Source organism: Schistocerca nitens, chromosome 4 (assembly GCF_023898315.1).
Source record: "Schistocerca nitens isolate TAMUIC-IGC-003100 chromosome 4, iqSchNite1.1, whole genome shotgun sequence".
Lineage (NCBI taxonomy): Eukaryota > Metazoa > Arthropoda > Insecta > Orthoptera > Acrididae > Schistocerca > Schistocerca nitens.
Window position 1 is genome coordinate 374,955,834 of NC_064617.1, and position 18,362 is coordinate 374,974,195.

The following is an 18,362-nucleotide window of genomic DNA, read 5'->3' on the forward strand; positions in this document are numbered from 1 at the left end:
TAAAAAACATACTTCCATGCATTTTTTTATGGTTTGTATTAACGAATTACACTAGCCCCTCTCCTCACGTTCGGTCTGTGGAATCGATTCGTCAGTATTTGATAAGGTTTACGAAATGTATCCAGCGGTAATGTTAGGTGACTCACCCTATATATATATATATATATATATATATATATATATATATATATATATATATATATATAGCGGTAAAGCATTTGCGTGTACAGCTGTATTTCACTTGATACCACCATTTTGAATGACTCAGCATCACGTGTTGACAATTAACGGCATCCAGTATTTTGTCAACATCATTCAGTACAGTGGAAGAAAACTGGACAAGTAAACCTAAATAAAGAAATAATGTACCTGATATTCAGGGTAGCACTTTAAGTAAAAAATATTCGAATGATGTTCGATTGTTTTTATTGATCAACATATGCTAAATGAATATTTAACACATAAAACCCATTGTCGTGTAGCTTCCTGTACCGTCATGTACTGTCACTGCTTGAATAAGACAGACGTTTCGAATGTGGTAATAGTGTAGATCCAGGGAAAGGTAACACCACACGATATCGAAACGTCAGTCTGATTGACCCGGCAACAGTTATTTTGTAGCAAGATGCGGCTTGTCTGAAAACCTTAATGTTAACTTACGCAGGCGCTAAAGCCTATACACCTATGAAGAACCTCATTTCACGTAATTTTGCCATCAACACAGTCAGCATCTGTGTGTAACAAGGAAAGTACATACCTGTAGGATTCATAATTTTACAATACTGTCTTAGAGTCCATCTCGCTATAAAGGACACGGAATTATCTAATAAAAGAAGGTTCTGACACACTAATAGGCCAAGCTCCGTGTCAGAAATATTGTATGTCACTCCCGTCTCTGGTTCCACGCTGGTTACTGCTGACTGTGCACCGTAAGTGTTGGCTGTGTTCAGGGTCACAGCAGTTACAGCTTCAGTAATGGCATCGGCGTCTTTAGTCACTAGGGTAGCAGTGACGGTCCCAATCGATTCCGCCGACAGATCTGTGTCTGCAGCAGAGAAAAGTGAGCAATTTCAATATGTCATCGGAGTGAAGCAGAAGACGAACGCATTGTGGTACAATGAAATTTAAAATTTTACGTGTACAGTTAATCTATGACATGATTTCTTACTAGATATAGTAGGTTAGCGAAAATGTCCGAAGAACAGACTAGTTGAGAGGATGAGAGCATGAATCCACCTCACCGACGAATAGCTGCCTTGTAGCTGGAAGCAGCTCATGAGGGGAAAAAAAATGTGGAAAAGGAGCATTGTGAATCTTTGAAACAGTTGTATTTCTGCAACATTAATCAAGAGACATCGAAAGATATGAGAAGGGACCGAACAGTAGTTAAGACGTCGTATATCTAAGATTTTCAGACAGTCGTCCAGTGACATGAAAATTTAAGAACTAACGCTCCTATTTGAGTATGTTATTGCCTGTTATTAGAAGTGCGTCGGTTATTTTCGTTGGTATTACAGTGCTTATCGATTTTTGTCGAAGATCTTAGTAATCACCATAAGCTGCTATGAAAACATCAATTATATCCGCAATCTACGATTGTGTCAATCATATTTAAGAAAATGATGGTCTTCAAAATACCGTGGCTAATGATAATTGAAAACATTGAAAGTAGTGGCAATAATAATGGTTTTCAAAGTTAAAGTTTTGGTAGATACTACAGAAAATGTCTTACTGGCGTTTTACGCTATGTAACAACCATAACTGATAACATTAATAAATGTTTTTGCTGTAGTTATTCGTAGCACAATGTGAGTTTCAGTACAAACCAATATATTCTCGAATTCCGGAATTTGGAACTTTTGAATTATTATTCCGTTTGATAAGAGAGATCACATGAAAACAACGGTGAACTCTGAACAGCTGCAGTTCTGCATCGTTTCCTCTGGTAGTTTTCATGATATTCGTTAAAATTATCTGCAACTATATAGAAGGAAAATTTGGTTTTGTGAAGTCAAGGGAATAGTTAGATGTGCGAATAGTTCAGGTGATTAATGGCATACCAAGACGGTGAATGAAAACCTATTTTGAACTGGAGTCAGATACTCAGTCAAATTTGACAGAATCTTAAGTACGACCCCTGCTGAGCCAAGTCGTTAGTAGTACGTGTACGACTACAATACTTCTGACACACTCTTCGGTGGGTGTAAAGGAGGTGGACCGTGCTCAGTATTGTACCCACCACATCACATGAACTGGTTGCCTTGTGTTACGATTTGCGAAATGATTTTTTGGCAGCAATCTAATAGTTTTTCCAGGAAAAATTCTTCACCATCAGTAATTTCCACCTCCTTTCCTCACAACCTGTCCCTCTAATGCTACTCCCCCACTTCACTCTCTCTCTCATTCTCTCTCTCTCTCTCTCTCTCTTTCTCTCCCTCTCTTCACTTCCACACATACGCAGTGCCGTATGATTGTTAGCCGCGCGTGACGTATGCAATCCAAACTCCTATTTTCACATAGTGAAGTGGTTCCTCATTCATATACAATGGACTTGCAATACTCCACATACGAGAATTTGGTGAGTTCATGTACCAGGATAAATGAAACCACGCCTCATCAATTAAAAAAGGTTTCATTAAGAATATTGAACCCGTTTTGTTGAACGAAATTTTTGAACCATTTGCAATAATGCAGTCTCTTGCCATGATCAGTATTTTTCATTTGTTGCACGACTGTCACTTTGTATGGGAAAAGTTCTAATTTTTTCCTTACAGCTGTGTGGGCGAGTTTTCTTACTGACTTGTTCGAAGTCATGGATATTTTATCGGAAATATCGAGTTGTTTATCCTCAGAAAAACCCTAAGACGACCACTTCTCGGTGCATCTTCTCTGAACCCGCAATTCGAAATTTGTTAATCAAATCTGGCACAGTATCGCGATGTGGGAGTGTTGACTCCGGAAAACTGAACTAAATGTTCGACTAACTGAAACTGTGTATTTACCGCTAGCTTTGAATACTTGTTCGACTAAAAACACACGTTCTTCATTATACCAGTGACACAAACGAAACGAACGAACGAAGGAACTAAACTTAAACGTTAACGACAACACGTAACGACACACACCAACGGTGCTACTGAAGCTGGCTAGCATAAACGAATCAGTGGAATGTTGGCACACTCCACTTGAAGGGAAGTAACACATGCAGGCCAACAATCATACGGCACACGCGGCTAACAATCATACGGCACTACGGAGAGACTTTTTGAGCACCCCATAGTATGTAAAGATATAGACAATAATTGTTGAACTGAATGTATTTCCACCCCTAAAAAGCTGTATCACTTTTCAAAAATACATAAACCTCTAGAGCAACTCAGATACACACCTGTGCAGACAAAAATGTCATAATATCATTTATACATTTAAAATATCTGTATCATTTACCATAACTACGTAAATTTTTTGACGATACTGGTGTAACGTATGGTATTTCCGCGTCCAAAATGTCTTCATTATTTATCAAAAATGTATAAGCTTTGCAGAAACATACACACAACGCTTATGTCAAGAGTCACAATGTTATTTCCACATCTAAAATCTGCACTTGGAAACAGGCAATGGTTGAAGTTAGCGTCACAACTGGTACAAGAAACCCCCCCCCCCACCCCCCCCGTAAACAATGGACATCTCTGCCATCAACTGTGCAATGGCTACATCTAAATCCTTGTTCCCCTACTTTCATGAAATATAATTTTCCTTCTTCTATGATGAAGATAATGTTTAAAAATGTCGTGCAAATGACAGTCGCAAAGGATACAGGTCTGCAGTTTTTCTGTGATCACAGTGTTTTGTGTGTCACTTCTCTTGTGAAAACTAACTAAATAAACACGCATCCAGAACGCAACTCAATTAATATTCCGGTCAGAAGTTGACAGTGTGTGTGTGTGTGTGTGAGGGAGAGAGAGAGAGAGAGAGAGTGAGAGACTAACTGTGTCCCATAACCTGATAATAGGCGTCAGCCAGTGAATGATGCAGTCATCATGCAAGTCACAGGTTAAGGTAGAGTTGGTGCTTCAAATACGATGGTTGACTCCCAACTAAAGGTCCTTAATGTTATTTACGTGTCTCAATTGACTTTCGTGTTTTTCTATAAGAGTACAAAACATATGCGACTAAAATAATACGCTAATCAAGCAGTGCAGAAGTAGCTGAATGGTCCTCTTAGGCCTAAACGAAGATTTGTTTCCTTAGCATTTTATTTTGGATAACGTGTTTTGTGCATCTATTGAACAATTTTAAAAGCGATTTCGATGTGGAAATATTTATGTTGGGGAAACCAATGTGGCGTCTACCAAGTTTCAAATATCCAACATCGCTTGCTGCGAAGTTCAAGTTAATCTTTACACGTGAAAATAATATTGTGACACTTAACATTGTGTGTGTTCCGTTGGTGCATCTTTCGTACTGTTGAAAAGTAACACATCATATTAGATGAGCAAATTTTGTACATTACTTCAGTATGGTCAATGTCTTAACGTAATTTGATAAATAATACAGATAGTTTAGATGTGGAGTTAACATTGTAACTCTTGACATAAATATTGTGTATGTGAGTTACTGATGAAAATTGTGCAGTTTTCACATGTAAAGCTAACATTTCAATTCTGCTAATACCGTAAATCAACACCAGTGTCGAAAATACCCTTACCTAATGTTCACAAATAATACAGACAGTTTAGATAACTATGGAAATAACATTGTGGTGCTTGTGAGTGTTGCTGACAAATTTAATATGTTTGATAAATAATACAGACATATCAGAATTGGGAATACTGTAAGATAGGCTAACCGTCAACATCTTTATTAATTTCTGATTCTGTGTTCACGCACTTCTAAGAGGGAGGGAGGAAAGAGAGAGAGACAGAATGACAGGTTGTGAGAAACTGTGATGAAATTTACTGACATGGCAAAATATTTTTGACTCAACTGTGTCAGATGGCTGCTCACAAAGAATCTGCCAACTCGCACGACTCTCTGCCGAAGTCATCCAATTCATGTGATGTCGTGAGTACAGTGCTAAGCGCCAAACATTAGGTTAATACGCACCCAAGAGTGTCCTGGAAGTATTGAAATTGTACTTCCAGCATCTTAGCTATACAATTCTCTTACTTGAGGATCTGCCAGAATTTTCTGTGCATCTGATTCCCATTCAATGCAATGTTTCATTTTAAGTCACGGGTTGCAATTATCATTTGTGCTATGGCCACAGCTAAATGTTGCATGAACTCTTAATTTCGTGAAATCTAATTGTTTTTGTACGAAGTTGGAGATAACTGTAATGTATGTCGTAAGAACTACCGGTGGAAACGATGTAGAACGAAGCTTTTCTGAGTCCTCGGTTGTTTCTGTGTCATCTATTTTATCAAATGGAATGATAACTCCAAAATTCCAACCTCAGGAAATCGGAAATACATTTGTTTACATGGAAAATTTTCGTTGTGCAACCATCATTTACTGCGAAATTGTTTATTAATGTTATCAGTTTTGATTATTACTTAAAGTCAATCACAAGTAAGAGATTTTCTGTAATATCTTGGGATCATAGTCTTTGGAAAGCGTTATTATTGCTATTAGTTTCTATGTCACCAATCATCATTAACAACCGTAACCTGTAGCCGTATTAGAAGTTTCAATAGCAGCTGATAGGAGATTACTAAGATCTTCCATAAATATCAATAACAACTACCTTAAATAATTCACGCGCTTCTAAAGACAGTCAAGAACTTAGTTCTTACATTTTCTTCTATAATGGATGACAGTCTTAATTGCTTCCTGCCGATAATGTTCCGATTTTTCTACTTGGCGCTTTTTTTCTAGCGGCCATAACTCCGTTTGTTGTGTCCTACAGTCGGCAGGAAAGAACTAACGATTAAGTTTGAACGCACTTAATTTAATTAAAACGCCTATTGGCGTGCACTAATTTCCAATCTCAAGAACAACAAGGACGACAAAAATTCTTGTAGTGCAAAACCAGTTAAAAATTACAAGACAATGAGAAGAAATAATAACAAGGACAATACTACGCTACACTATTCCAAAGTGGCGTCACACCCAAGAAGATACAAATTTCTACAGAAGACTACAGTGAGTTTCTAGTGGGCTGGAACTGGCATACGTATTGGCCAGAGCTGTCCTAGCTATAGGTACACATTGCCTGTCAGACTCTGCTGGTATGCTTATAACACTGATTTGGCGGAGTGCTACACTTAGTCACATTAGTTCCAATTAGTGGATCTCTGTCACACGGCTTTCATGAAGTAGTACCTTGTGGATGCAGAAGGTCTGTTGATGTTTACATTTACTGGCGATGCTTTGGTATGAGCTATTGAAGGAAGGTCGGCAGCCCACCTTGGATGTCTATTGTGCGTGCCCTCTAACTGATAATGGGCCACTACGACACCATTCACAATCTCCAAATGACAAAATGACAATGTGTAAACTCAGTAGCTACAGTGAACTACAAATAAAAAATAGAAATAGATTAATAACAACGTAGCTACCATAATCCAACAAGCGAAACAATAACGCTACAAACTAATGTTCCATCTTAATAATTCAATAAGAAGTATACATCTCTGTTACTATTAACATTAATCTTGTAGGGCAACGTTTCTACCTGGTCCATCGACGTGCTTGCAGAGCCCCGGTAAAAATGGTCCAAACATTTTATTCTTTACTTGATTCAGATGTCTGCACACTTCTCTGAGTTTGGTCAAGGACGAGATGTGTGAAGAGGGTTCCTGTTGTTGCGTCAAGCTCGTCGCAGCTTCCTCAGTATCAGGGACACGACTTGTGTCGAAAGGTCCTTCAGATGTGCCAGTGGCCGCTGTTGTGGTAAGCTTGCGTGCAGACATCACTTCCGTGGCGGCGGCCGTATTCGTTCCCGTACCTAACAACAAATCAAGGTTAAAATTTCTGGGCATTTGTCTCGAAGAACATGCATTACCATATTTTTAATGCTCGATTGGAGGAACACACAGTAAAGTGAAGTGACCATACAGGACGGAATGAAAACGGTTCTACCTATGCAGTGGCGGATACATTTTGGTTGTGCGCGGTGCGAGCCGCCCCCCCCCCCCCCCCTCTTCACCACTTGCTGGGGCCGATCACATTGCCACAAACGGCCGTCCCCACCAGTCAGATTGCACGCTATTCATTTATTTATTTCGTCTTTCAACTCGACCGAATCGAGTTATCGAGTAGTTGTACTTTCAAATGTAGCATTATCATTTTATATTCAACATACTTTTGCCATCACAGTTACTGAAACATAACGGTAATGATCTGGCACATAAATTGAACCAGTGCTTAACCTAACTACTTTACTTTGAAGAAGAATCATTCTTTGTGATTAAAAAGAGACTAATGGGAGAGATTCTTCAATACAAGGATACGAGCATAAACACTCTTGATGATCGAGATTCTGTTATGCAAGCGTTGTCTGTCTGTCCTAGATCTGACTATCCCAGTTTGCACAAACTGAACAAAATATTTGCTTTTCTACCTGTATTTATTGCTACAATAGAAAGAGGTTTTTCATCACTGCGACGTACAAAGACATGACTGAGGTCGACAATGAAGGAAGATCGACTTAATTCGCTTAGCTCTGTTGAACACTCACCCTGACATTGATTGTCCTATTGGCAAGCTAATTGACCAATTTGACATGAAGAAGGGGCGCATGGAATTAATCATTTAAGGAAGAGAACCACAATTGTAACTCTTTTATAGTGTAAGATAGCATTGTCTTGTATGTGTGTATAATCAGTTTAAATAAAACTTTCTTAAACTTTGAATGTGACTTGATTATTTTTTATTATAGGAAAAGTAAAGGTAGCTCAAGATATTTTTATCGCCCCCTCCTTGAGGCTTCTCTGTATCCACCACTGTACCTAGGACACTGAGTCACTTACTGATGTATATAATTTGGTGATGATGAAAAAAAGCTTTCTCTATAAATGATGATATAGATGAAAGATGTGTGCTGGCCTTTATTGTTCTTACTTATAAACATTAAACTGACGAAAAAAACTGGATCTAGGAATATAATAGTCAAATTGCCACTCATAGTTTTCACCCTTAATTTGAATTATCCTTTCGAACCTACAAGTCACTTACCTTTGATTCCTTTCCTTATTTGCATCTGTAACATACAGATTGGACATAAGAGAGGAAAGATTTTATCCCTGCATCGTGACCTTTTAATCTGAATACATCTCTTTTCCAATCGTAATTCTCCCACTAGGACTTCATACGTATTGAATTTCGTCTACTTTTCCTTTAAGCCCATAAATAACGTTTAATAATTTTAAATTCTGAAGCAATTTGAACCGTTGCCAAGCGTTTTTTCTAGGTAAGCTGCTTCCTTTACAGTATCGTGACTTTTATTTGGTGTTGCTTCCATTATGACTCGTATCAGCCAAATTCCTGTTACACTCTTCATATTCATGCCATCATTCTAAATTGTTCCTTTTTATCCTTCTGATAAGAATGTATTTTTTAATCACATTTTTCCTATGCCCACTTAACCTTAGCTTTCCTGAAAATAATATTGATTCATTCGTGAATGACTTGTACTACTGTATATCCGTTTATTCCTGAACATTTTTTTATCTCCTCCTTTCTATGTCCATCTGTATTGTATTATCGAGAATTTTTTTGCACTTACCTTTTCACATCCTACATTGGCCAACGCAACATTGTGATAGCCCTTACTAACGATACATATTGCTCCTTAAAAGAAACGAACTGCTGTGGTATGCACTACACTACAAACGATCGAACAGCGGAGGAGTGGTACTCAAGCGTCAACTTTCGGTTACAGTATCTCCGGATGTAATTAACATTTTACAATGCAACAATCGGCACTGATTACGTATTTGTTTATATGTTCAGATGTGTCAACAAAACTAACGGGGTTCCATTTAAAAAAAACGTAGGTTTGTGTTAAAAAACATACTTCCGTGCATTTTTTTATGGTTTGTATTAACGAATTACACTAGCCCCTCTCCTCACGTTCGGTCTGTGGAATCGATTCGTCAGTATTTGATAAGGTTTACGAAATGTATCCAGCGGTAATGTTAGGTGACTCACCCTATATATATATATATATATATATATATATATATATATATATATATATATATATATATATATATATATATATATAGCGGTAAAGCATTTGCGTGTACAGCTGTATTTCACTTGATACCACCATTTTGTATGACTCAGCATCACGTGTTGACAATTAACGGCATCCAGTATTTTGTCAACATCATTCAGTACAGTGGAAGAAAACTGGACAAGTAAACCTAAATAAAGAAATAATGTACCTGATATTCAGGGTAGCACTTTAAGTAAAAAATATTCGAATGATGTTCGATTGTTTTTATTGATCAACATATGCTAAATGAATATTTAACACATAAAACCCATTGTCGTGTAGCTTCCTGTACCGTCATGTACTGTCACTGCTTGAATAAGACAGACGTTTCGAATGTGGTAATAGTGCAGATCCAGGGAAAGGTAACACCACACGATATCGAAACGTCAGTCTGATTGACCCGGCAACAGTTATTTTGTAGCAAGATGCGGCTTGTCTGAAAACCTTAATGTTAACTTACGCAGGCGCTAAAGCCTATACACCTATGAAGAACCTCATTTCACGTAATTTTGCCATCAACACAGTCAGCATCTGTGTGTAACAAGGAAAGTACATACCTGTAGGATTCATAATTTTACAATACTGTCTTAGAGTCCATCTCGCTATAAAGGACACGGAATTATCTAATAAATGAAGGTTCTGACACACTAATAGGCCAAGCTCCGTGTCAGAAATATTGTATGTCACTCCCGTCTCTGGTTCCACGCTGGTTACTGCTGACTGTGCACCGTAAGTGTTGGCTGTGTTCAGGGTCACAGCAGTTACAGCTTCAGTAATGGCATCGGCGTCTTTAGTCACTAGGGTAGCAGTGACGGTCCCAATCGATTCCGCCGACAGATCTGTGTCTGCAGCAGAGAAAAGTGAGCAATTTCAATATGTCATCGGAGTGAAGCAGAAGACGAACGCATTGTGGTACAATGAAATTTAAAATTTTACGTGTACAGTTAATCTATGACATGATTTCTTACTAGATATAGTAGGTTAGCGAAAATGTCCGAGGAACAGACTAGTTGAGAGGATGAGAGCATGAATCCACCTCACCGATGAATAGCTGCCTTGTAGCTGGAAGCAGCTCATGAGGGGAAAAAAATGTGGAAAAGGAGCATTGTGAATGTTTGAAACAGTTGTATTTCTGCAACATTAATCAAGAGACATCGAAAGATATGAGAAGGGAACAGTAGTTAAGACGTCGTATATCTAAGATTTTCAGACAGTCGTCCAGTGACATGAAAATTTAAGAACTAACGCTCCTATTTGAGTATGTTATTGCCTGTTATTAGAAGTGCGTCGGTTATTTTCGTTGGTATTACAGTGCTTATCGATTTTTGTTGAAGATCTTAGTAATCACCATAAGCTGCTATGAAAACATCAATTATATCCGCAATCTACGATTGTGTCAATCATATTTAAGAAAATGATGGTCTTCAAGATGCCGTGGCTAATGATAATTGAAAACAATTAAACTAGTGGCTATAATAATGGTTTTCAATGTTAAAGTTTTGGTAGATACTACAGAAAATGTCTTACGGGCGTTTTACGCTATGTAACAAACATAACTGATAACATTAATAAATGTTCTTGCTGTAGTTGTTCGTAGCACAATGTGAGATTCAGTACAAACCAATATATTCTCGAATTCCGGAATTTGGAACTTTTGAATTATTATTCCGTTTGATAAGAGAGATCACATGAAAACAATGGTGAACTCTGAACAGCTGCAGTTCTGCATCGTTTCCTCTGGTAGTTTTCATGATATTCGTTAAAATTATCTGCAACTATATAGAAGGAAAATTTGGTTTTGTGAAGTCAAGGGAATAGTTAGATGTGCGAATAGTTCAGGTGATTAATGGCATACCAAGACGGTGAATGAAAACCTATTTTGAACTGGAGTCAGATACTCAGTCAAATTTGACAGAATCTTAAGTAAGACCCCTGCTGAGCCAAGTCGTTAGTAGTACGTGTACGACTACAATACTTCTGACACACTCTTCGGTGGGTGTAAAGGAGGTGGACTGTGCTCAGTATTGTACCCACCACATCACATGAACTGGTTGCCTTGTGTTACGATTTGCGAGAGGATCTTTGGCAGCAATCTAATAGTTTTTCCAGGAAAAATTCTTCACCATCAGTAACTTCCACCTCCTTTCCTCACAACCTGTCCCTCTAATGCTACTCCCCCACCTCACTCTCTCTCTATCTCTCTCTCTCTCTCTCTCTCCCTCTCTTTTACTTCCACACATGCACACACACACATACACATTCACAAGCACACACACACATACACACAAACACACGGTGTGTCTTTGCACTCATCATAAATACGGGGTGTTGAAAAAGTCTCACCGCAGTGCCATATGATTGTTAGCCGCGCGTGACGTATGCAATCCAAACTCCTATTTTCATATAGTGAAGTGGTTTCTCATTCATACACAATGGATTTTGAATACTCCACATACGAGAATTTAGCGAGTTCATGTACCAGGATAAATGAAACCACACCTCATCACTTAAAAAAGGCTTCATTAAGAATATTGAACCCATTTCGTTGAACGAAATTTTTGAACCATTTGCAATAATGCAGTCTCTTGCCATGATCAGTATTTTTCATTTGTTGCACGACTGTCACTTTGTATGGGAAAAGCTCTAATTTTTTCCTTACAGCTGTGTGGGCGAGTTTTCTTACTGACTTGTTCGAAGTCATGGATATTTTATCGGAAATATCGAGTTGTTTATCCTTAGAAAAACCCTAGGACTACCACTTCTCGGTGCATCTTCACTGAACCCGCACTTCGAAATTTGTTAATCAAATCTCGCACAGTATCGCGATGTGGGAGTGTTGACTCCGGAAAACTGAACTAAATGTTCGACTAACCGAAACTGTGTATTTACCGCTAGCTTTGAATACTTGTTCGACTAAAAACACACGTTCTTCATTATACCAGTGACACAAACGAAACGAACGAACGAAGGAACTAAACTTAAACGTTAACGACAACACGTAACGACACACACCAACGGTGCTACTGAAGCTGGCTAGCATAAACGAATCAGTGGAATGTTGGCACACTCCACTTGAAGGGAAGTAACACATGCAGGCCAACAATCATACGGCACACGCGGCTAACAATCATACGGCACTACGGAGAGACTTTTTGAGCACCCCATAGTATGTAAAGATATAGACAATAATTGTTGAACTGAATGTATTTCCACCCCTAAAAAGCTGTATCACTTTTCAAAAATACATAAACCTCTAGAGCAACTCAGATACACACCTGTGCAGACAAAAATGTCATAATATCATTTATACATTTAAAATATCTGTATCATTTACCATAACTACGTAAATTTTTTGACGATACTGGTGTAACGCATGGTATTTCCGCGTCCAAAATGTCTTCATTATTTATCAAAAATGTATAAGCTTTGCAGAAACATGCACACAACGCTTATGTCAAGAGTCACAATGTTATTTCCACATCTAAAATCTGCACTTGGAAACAGGCAATGGTTGAAGTTAGCGTCACAACTGGTACAAGAAATAACCCCCCCCCCCCCCCCCCGTAAACAAAGGAGATCTCTGCCATCAACTGTGCAATGGCTACATCTAAATCCTTGTTCCCCTACTCTCATGAAATATTATTTTCCTTCTTCTATGATGAAGATAATGTTTAAAAATGTCGTGCAAATGACAGTCGCAAAGGATACAGGTCTGCAGATTTTCTGTAATCACAGTTCTTTGTGTGTCACTTCTCTTGTGAAAACTAACTAAATAAACACGCATCCAGAACGCAACTCAATTAATATTCCGGTCAGAAGCTGACAGTGTGTGTGTGTGTGTATGTGTGTGTGTTTGTGTGTGTGTGTGTGTGTGTGTGAGAGAGAGAGAGAGAGAGAGAGAGAGAGAGATTAACTGTGTCCCATAACCTGACAATGGGCGTCAGCCAGTGAATGATGCAGTCATCATGCAAGTCACAGGTTAAGGTAGAGTTGATGCTTCAAATACGATGGTTGACTCCCAACTAAAGGTCCTTAATGTTATTTACGTGTCTAAATTGACTTTTGTGTTTTTCTATAAGAGTACAAAACATATGCGACTAAAATAATACGCTAATCAAGCAGTGCAGAAGTAGCTGAAAGGTCCTCTTAGGCCTAAACGAAGATTTGTTTCCTTAGCATATTATTTTGGATATCGTGTTTTGTGCATCTATTGAACAATTTTAAAAGCGATTTCGATGTGGAAATATTTATGTTGGGGAAACCAATGTGGCGTCTACCAAATTTCAAATATCGAACATCGCTTGCTGCGAAGTTCAAGTTAATCTTTACACGTGAAAATAATATTGTGACACTTAACATTGTGTGTGTTCCGTTGGTGCATCTTTCGTACTGTTGAAAAGTAACACATCATATTAGATGAGCAAATTTTGTACATTGCTCCAGTGTGGTCAATGTCTTAACGTAATTTTGATAAATAATACAGATAGCTTAGATGTGGAGTTAACATTGTAACTCTTGACATAAATATTGTGTATGTGAGTTACTGATGAAAATTGTGCAGTTTTCACATGTAAAGCTAACATTTCAATTGTGCTAATATCGTAAATCAACACCAGTATCGAAAATACCCTTACCTAATGTTCACAAATAATACAGACAGTTTAGATAACTATGGAAATAACATTGTGGTGCTTGTGAGTGTTGCTGACAAATTTAATATGTTTGATAAATAATACAGGCATATCAGAATTGGGAATACTGTAAGATAGGCTAACCGTCAACATCTTTATTAATTTCTGATTCTGTGTTCACGCACTTCTAACAGGGAGGGAGGAAAGAGAGAGAGACAGAATGACAGGTTGTGAGAAACTGTGATGAAATTTACTGACATGGCAAAATATTTTTGACTCAACTGTGTCAGATGGCTGCTCACAAAGAATCTGCCAACTCGCACGACTCTCTGCCGAAGTCATCCAGTTCATGTGATGTCGTGAGTACAGTGCTAAGCGCCAAACATTAGGTTAATACTCACCCAAGAGTGTCCTGGAAGTATTGAAATTGTACTTCCAGCATCTTAGCTATACAATTCTCTTACTTGAGGATCTGCCAGAATTTTCTGTGCATCTGATTCCCATTCAATGCAATGTTTCATTTTAAGTCACGGGTTGCAATTATCATTTGTGCTATGGCCACAGCTAAATGTTGCATGAACTCTTAATTTCGTGAAATCTAATTGTTTTTGTACGAAGTTGGAGATAACTGTAATGCATGTCGTAAGAACTACCGGTGGAAACGATGTAGAACGAAGCTTTTCTGAGTCCTCGGTTGTTTCTGTGTCATCTATTTTATCAAATGGAATGATAACTCCAAAATTCCAACCTCAGGAAATCGGAAATACATTTGTTTACATGGAAAATTTTCGTTGTGCAACCATCATTTACTGCGAAATTGTTTATTAATGTTATCAGTTTTGATTATTACTTAAAGTCAATCACAAGTAAGAGATTTTCTGTAATATCTTGGGATCATAGTCTTTGGAAAGCGTTATTATTGCTATTAGTTTCTATGTCACCAATCATCATTAACAACCGTAACCTTTAGCCGTATTAGAAGTTTCAATAGCAGGTGATAGGGGATTACTAAGATCTTCCATAAATATCAATAACAACTACCTTAAATAATTCACGCGCTTCTAAAGACAGTCAAGAACTTAGTTCTTACATTTTCTTCTATAATTGGATGACAGTCGGAAGATCTTATATGTGCAACGTCTTAATTGCTTCCTGCCGGTAATGTTCCGATTTTTCTACTTGGCGCTTTTTTTCTAGCGGCCATAACTCCGTTTGTTGTGTCCTACAGTCGGCAGGAAAGAACTAACGATTAAGTTTGAACGCACTTAATTTAATTAAAACGCCTACTTGGCATGCACTAATTTCCAATCTCAAGAACAACAAGGACGACAAAAATTCTTGTAGTGCAAAACCAGTTAAAAATTACAAGACAATGAGAAGAAATAATAACAAGGACAATACTACGCTACACTATTCCAAAGTGGCGTCACACCCAAGAAGATACAAATTTCTACAGAAGACTACAGTGAGTTTCTAGTGGGCTGGAACTGGCATACGTATTGGCCAGAGCTGTCCTAGCTATAGGTACACATTGCCTGTCAGACTCTGCTGGTATGCTTATAACGCTGATTTGGCGGAGTGCTACACTTAGTCACATTAGTTCCAATTAGTGGATCTCTGTCACACGGCTTTCATGAAGTAGTACCTTGTGGATGCAGAGGGTCTGTTGATGTTTACATTTACTGGCGATGCTTTGGTATGAGCTATTGAAGGAAGGTCGGCAGCCCACCTTGGATGTCTATTGTGCGTGCCCTCTAACTGATAATGGGCCACTACGACACCATTCACAATCTCCAAATGACAAAATGAAAATGTGTAAACTCAGTAGCGACAGTGAACTACAAATAAAAAATAAAAATAGATTAATAACAACGTAGCTACCATAATCCAACAAGCGAAACAATAACGCTACAAACTAATGTTCCATCTTAATAATTCAATAAGAAGTATACATCTCCGTTACTATTAACATTAATCTTGTAGGGCAACGTTTCTACCTGGTCCATCGACGTGCTTGCAGAGCCCCGGTAAAAATGGTCCAAACATTTTATTCTTTACTTGATTCAGATGTCTGCACACTTCTCTGAGTTTGGTCAAGGACGAGATGTGTGAAGAGGGTTCCTGTTGTTGCGTCAAGCTCGTCGCAGCTTCCTCAGTATCAGGGACACGACTTGTGTCGAAAGGTCCTTCAGATGTGCCAGTGGCCGCTGTTGTGGTAAGCTTGCGTGCAGACATCACTTCCGTGACGGCGGCCGTATTCGTTCCCGTACCTAACAACAAATCAAGGTTAAAATTTCTGGGCATTTGTCTCGAAGAACATGCATTACCATATTTTTAATGCTCGATTGGAGGAACACACAGTAAAGTGAAGTGACCATACAGGACGGAATGAAAACGGTTCTACCTAGGCAGTGGCGGATACATTTTGGTTGTGCCCGGTGCGAGCCGCCCCCCCCCCCCCCCCTCTTCACCACTTGCGTGGGCCGATCACATTGCCACAAACGGCCGTCCCCACCAGTCAGATTGCACGCTATTCATTTATTTATTTCGTCTTTCAACTCGACCGAATCGAGTTGTCGAGTAGTTGTACTTTCAAATGTAGCATTATCATTTTATATTCAACATACTTTTGCCATCACAGTTACTGAAACATAACGGTAATGATCTGGCACATAAATTGAACCAGTGCTTAACCTAACTACTTTTCTTTGAAGAAGGATCACTCTTTGTGATTTAAAAGAGACTAATGGGAGAGATTCTTCAATACAAGGATACGAGCATAAACACTCTTGATGATCGAGATTCTGTTATGCAAGCGTTGTCTGTCTGTCCTAGATCTGACTATCCCAGTTTGCACAAACTGAACAAAATATTTACTTTTCTACCTGTATTTATTGCTACAATAGAAAGAGGTTTTTCATCACTGCGACGTACAAAGACATGGCTGAGGTCGACAATGAAGGAAGATCGACTTAATTCGCTTAGCTCTGTTGAACACTCACCCTGACATTGATTGTCCTATTGGCGAGCTAATTGACCAATTTGACATGAAGAAGGTGCGCATGGAATTAATCATTTAGGGAAGAGAACCACAATTGTAACTCTTTTATAGTGTAAGATAGCATTGTCTTGTATGTGTGTATAATCAGTTTAAATAAAACTTTCTTAAACTTTGAATGTGACTTGATTATTTTTTATTATAGGAAAAGTAAAGGTAGCACAAGATATTTTTATCGCCCCCTCCTTGAGGCTTCTCTGTATCCACCACTGTACCTAGGACACTGAGTCACTTACTGATGTACATAATTTGGTCATGATGAAAAAAAGCTTTCGCTATTAATGATGATATGGATGAAACATGTGTGCTGGCCTTTATTGTTCTTACTTATAAACATTAAACTGACGAAAAAAACTGGATCTAGGAATATAATAGTGAAATTGCCACTCATAGTTTTCACCCTTAATTTGAATTATCCTTTCGAACCTACAAGTCACTTACCTTTGATTCCTTTCCTTATTTGCATCTGTAACATACAGATTGGACATAAGAGTGGAAAGATTTTATCCCTGCATCATGACCTTTTAATCTGAATACATCTCTTTTCCAATCGTAATTCTCCCACTAGGACTTCATACGTATTGAATTTCGTCTACTTTTCCTTTAAGCCCATAAATAACGTTTAATAATTTTAAATTCTGAAGCATTTGGAACCGTTGCCAAGCGTTTTTTCTAGGTAAGCTGCTTCCTTTACAGTATCGTGACTTTTATTTGGTGTTGCTTCCATTATGACTCGTATCAGCCAAATTCCTGTTGCACTCTTCATATTCATGCCATCATTCTAAATTGTTCCTTTTTATCCTTCTGATAAGAGTGTATTTTTTAATCACATTTTTCCTATGCCCACTTAACCTTAGCTTTCCTGAAAATAATATTGATTCATTCGTGAATGACTTGTACTACTGTATATCCGTTTATTCCTGAACATTTTTTTATCTCCTCCTTTCTATGTCCATCTGTATTGTATTATCGAGAATTTTTTTGTACTAACCTTTTTACATCCTACATTGGCCAACGCAACATTGTGATAGCCCTTACTAACGATACATATTGCTCCTTAAAAGAAACAAACTGCTGTGGTATGCACTACACTACACATGATCGAACAGCAGAGGAGTGGTACTCAAGCGTCATCTTTCGGTTACAATATCTCCGGATGTAATTAACATTTTACAACGCAACAAACGGCACTGATTACGTATTTGTTTATATGTTCAGATGTGCCAACAAAATTAACGGGGTTCCATTTAAAAAAAACGTAGGTTTGTGTTAAAAAACCTACTTCCATGCATTTTTTTATGGTTTGTATTAACAAATTACACTAGCCCCTCTCCTCACGTTCGGTCTGTGGAATCGATTCGTCAGTATTTGATGTGGTTTACGAAATATATCCAGCGGTAATGTTAGGTGACTCACCCTATATATATATATATATATATATATATAT

The 18,362-nt window shown here is 38.1% G+C and overlaps 1 protein-coding gene across 15 annotated transcripts in view; it reads right to left on the reverse strand.

Annotated features, from left to right (window-relative positions):
* LOC126253313 (uncharacterized) overlaps nt 1-18,362 on the reverse strand; it is a 155,547-nt gene that overhangs the window by 33,121 nt on the left and 104,064 nt on the right. For 8 of the 15 annotated variants that reach the window (XR_007545940.1, XM_049954554.1, XM_049954549.1 and 5 more), the window contains 4 exons: nt 15,855-16,040; nt 9,784-10,071; nt 6,680-6,952; nt 758-1,045 (listed from right to left, as the gene is read on the reverse strand). Coding sequence is in view for 14 of the 15 variants with exons in the window: in XM_049954554.1 (XP_049810511.1) it covers nt 758-1,045; nt 6,680-6,952; nt 9,784-10,071; nt 15,855-16,040 (1,035 nt within the window). In the remaining variant the exon portion in view is untranslated. The remainder of the gene's footprint in view (nt 1-757; nt 1,046-6,679; nt 6,953-9,783; nt 10,072-15,854; nt 16,041-18,362) is intronic. The other 7 variants (XM_049954560.1, XM_049954553.1, XM_049954561.1 and 4 more) reach the window with 6 other exon arrangements.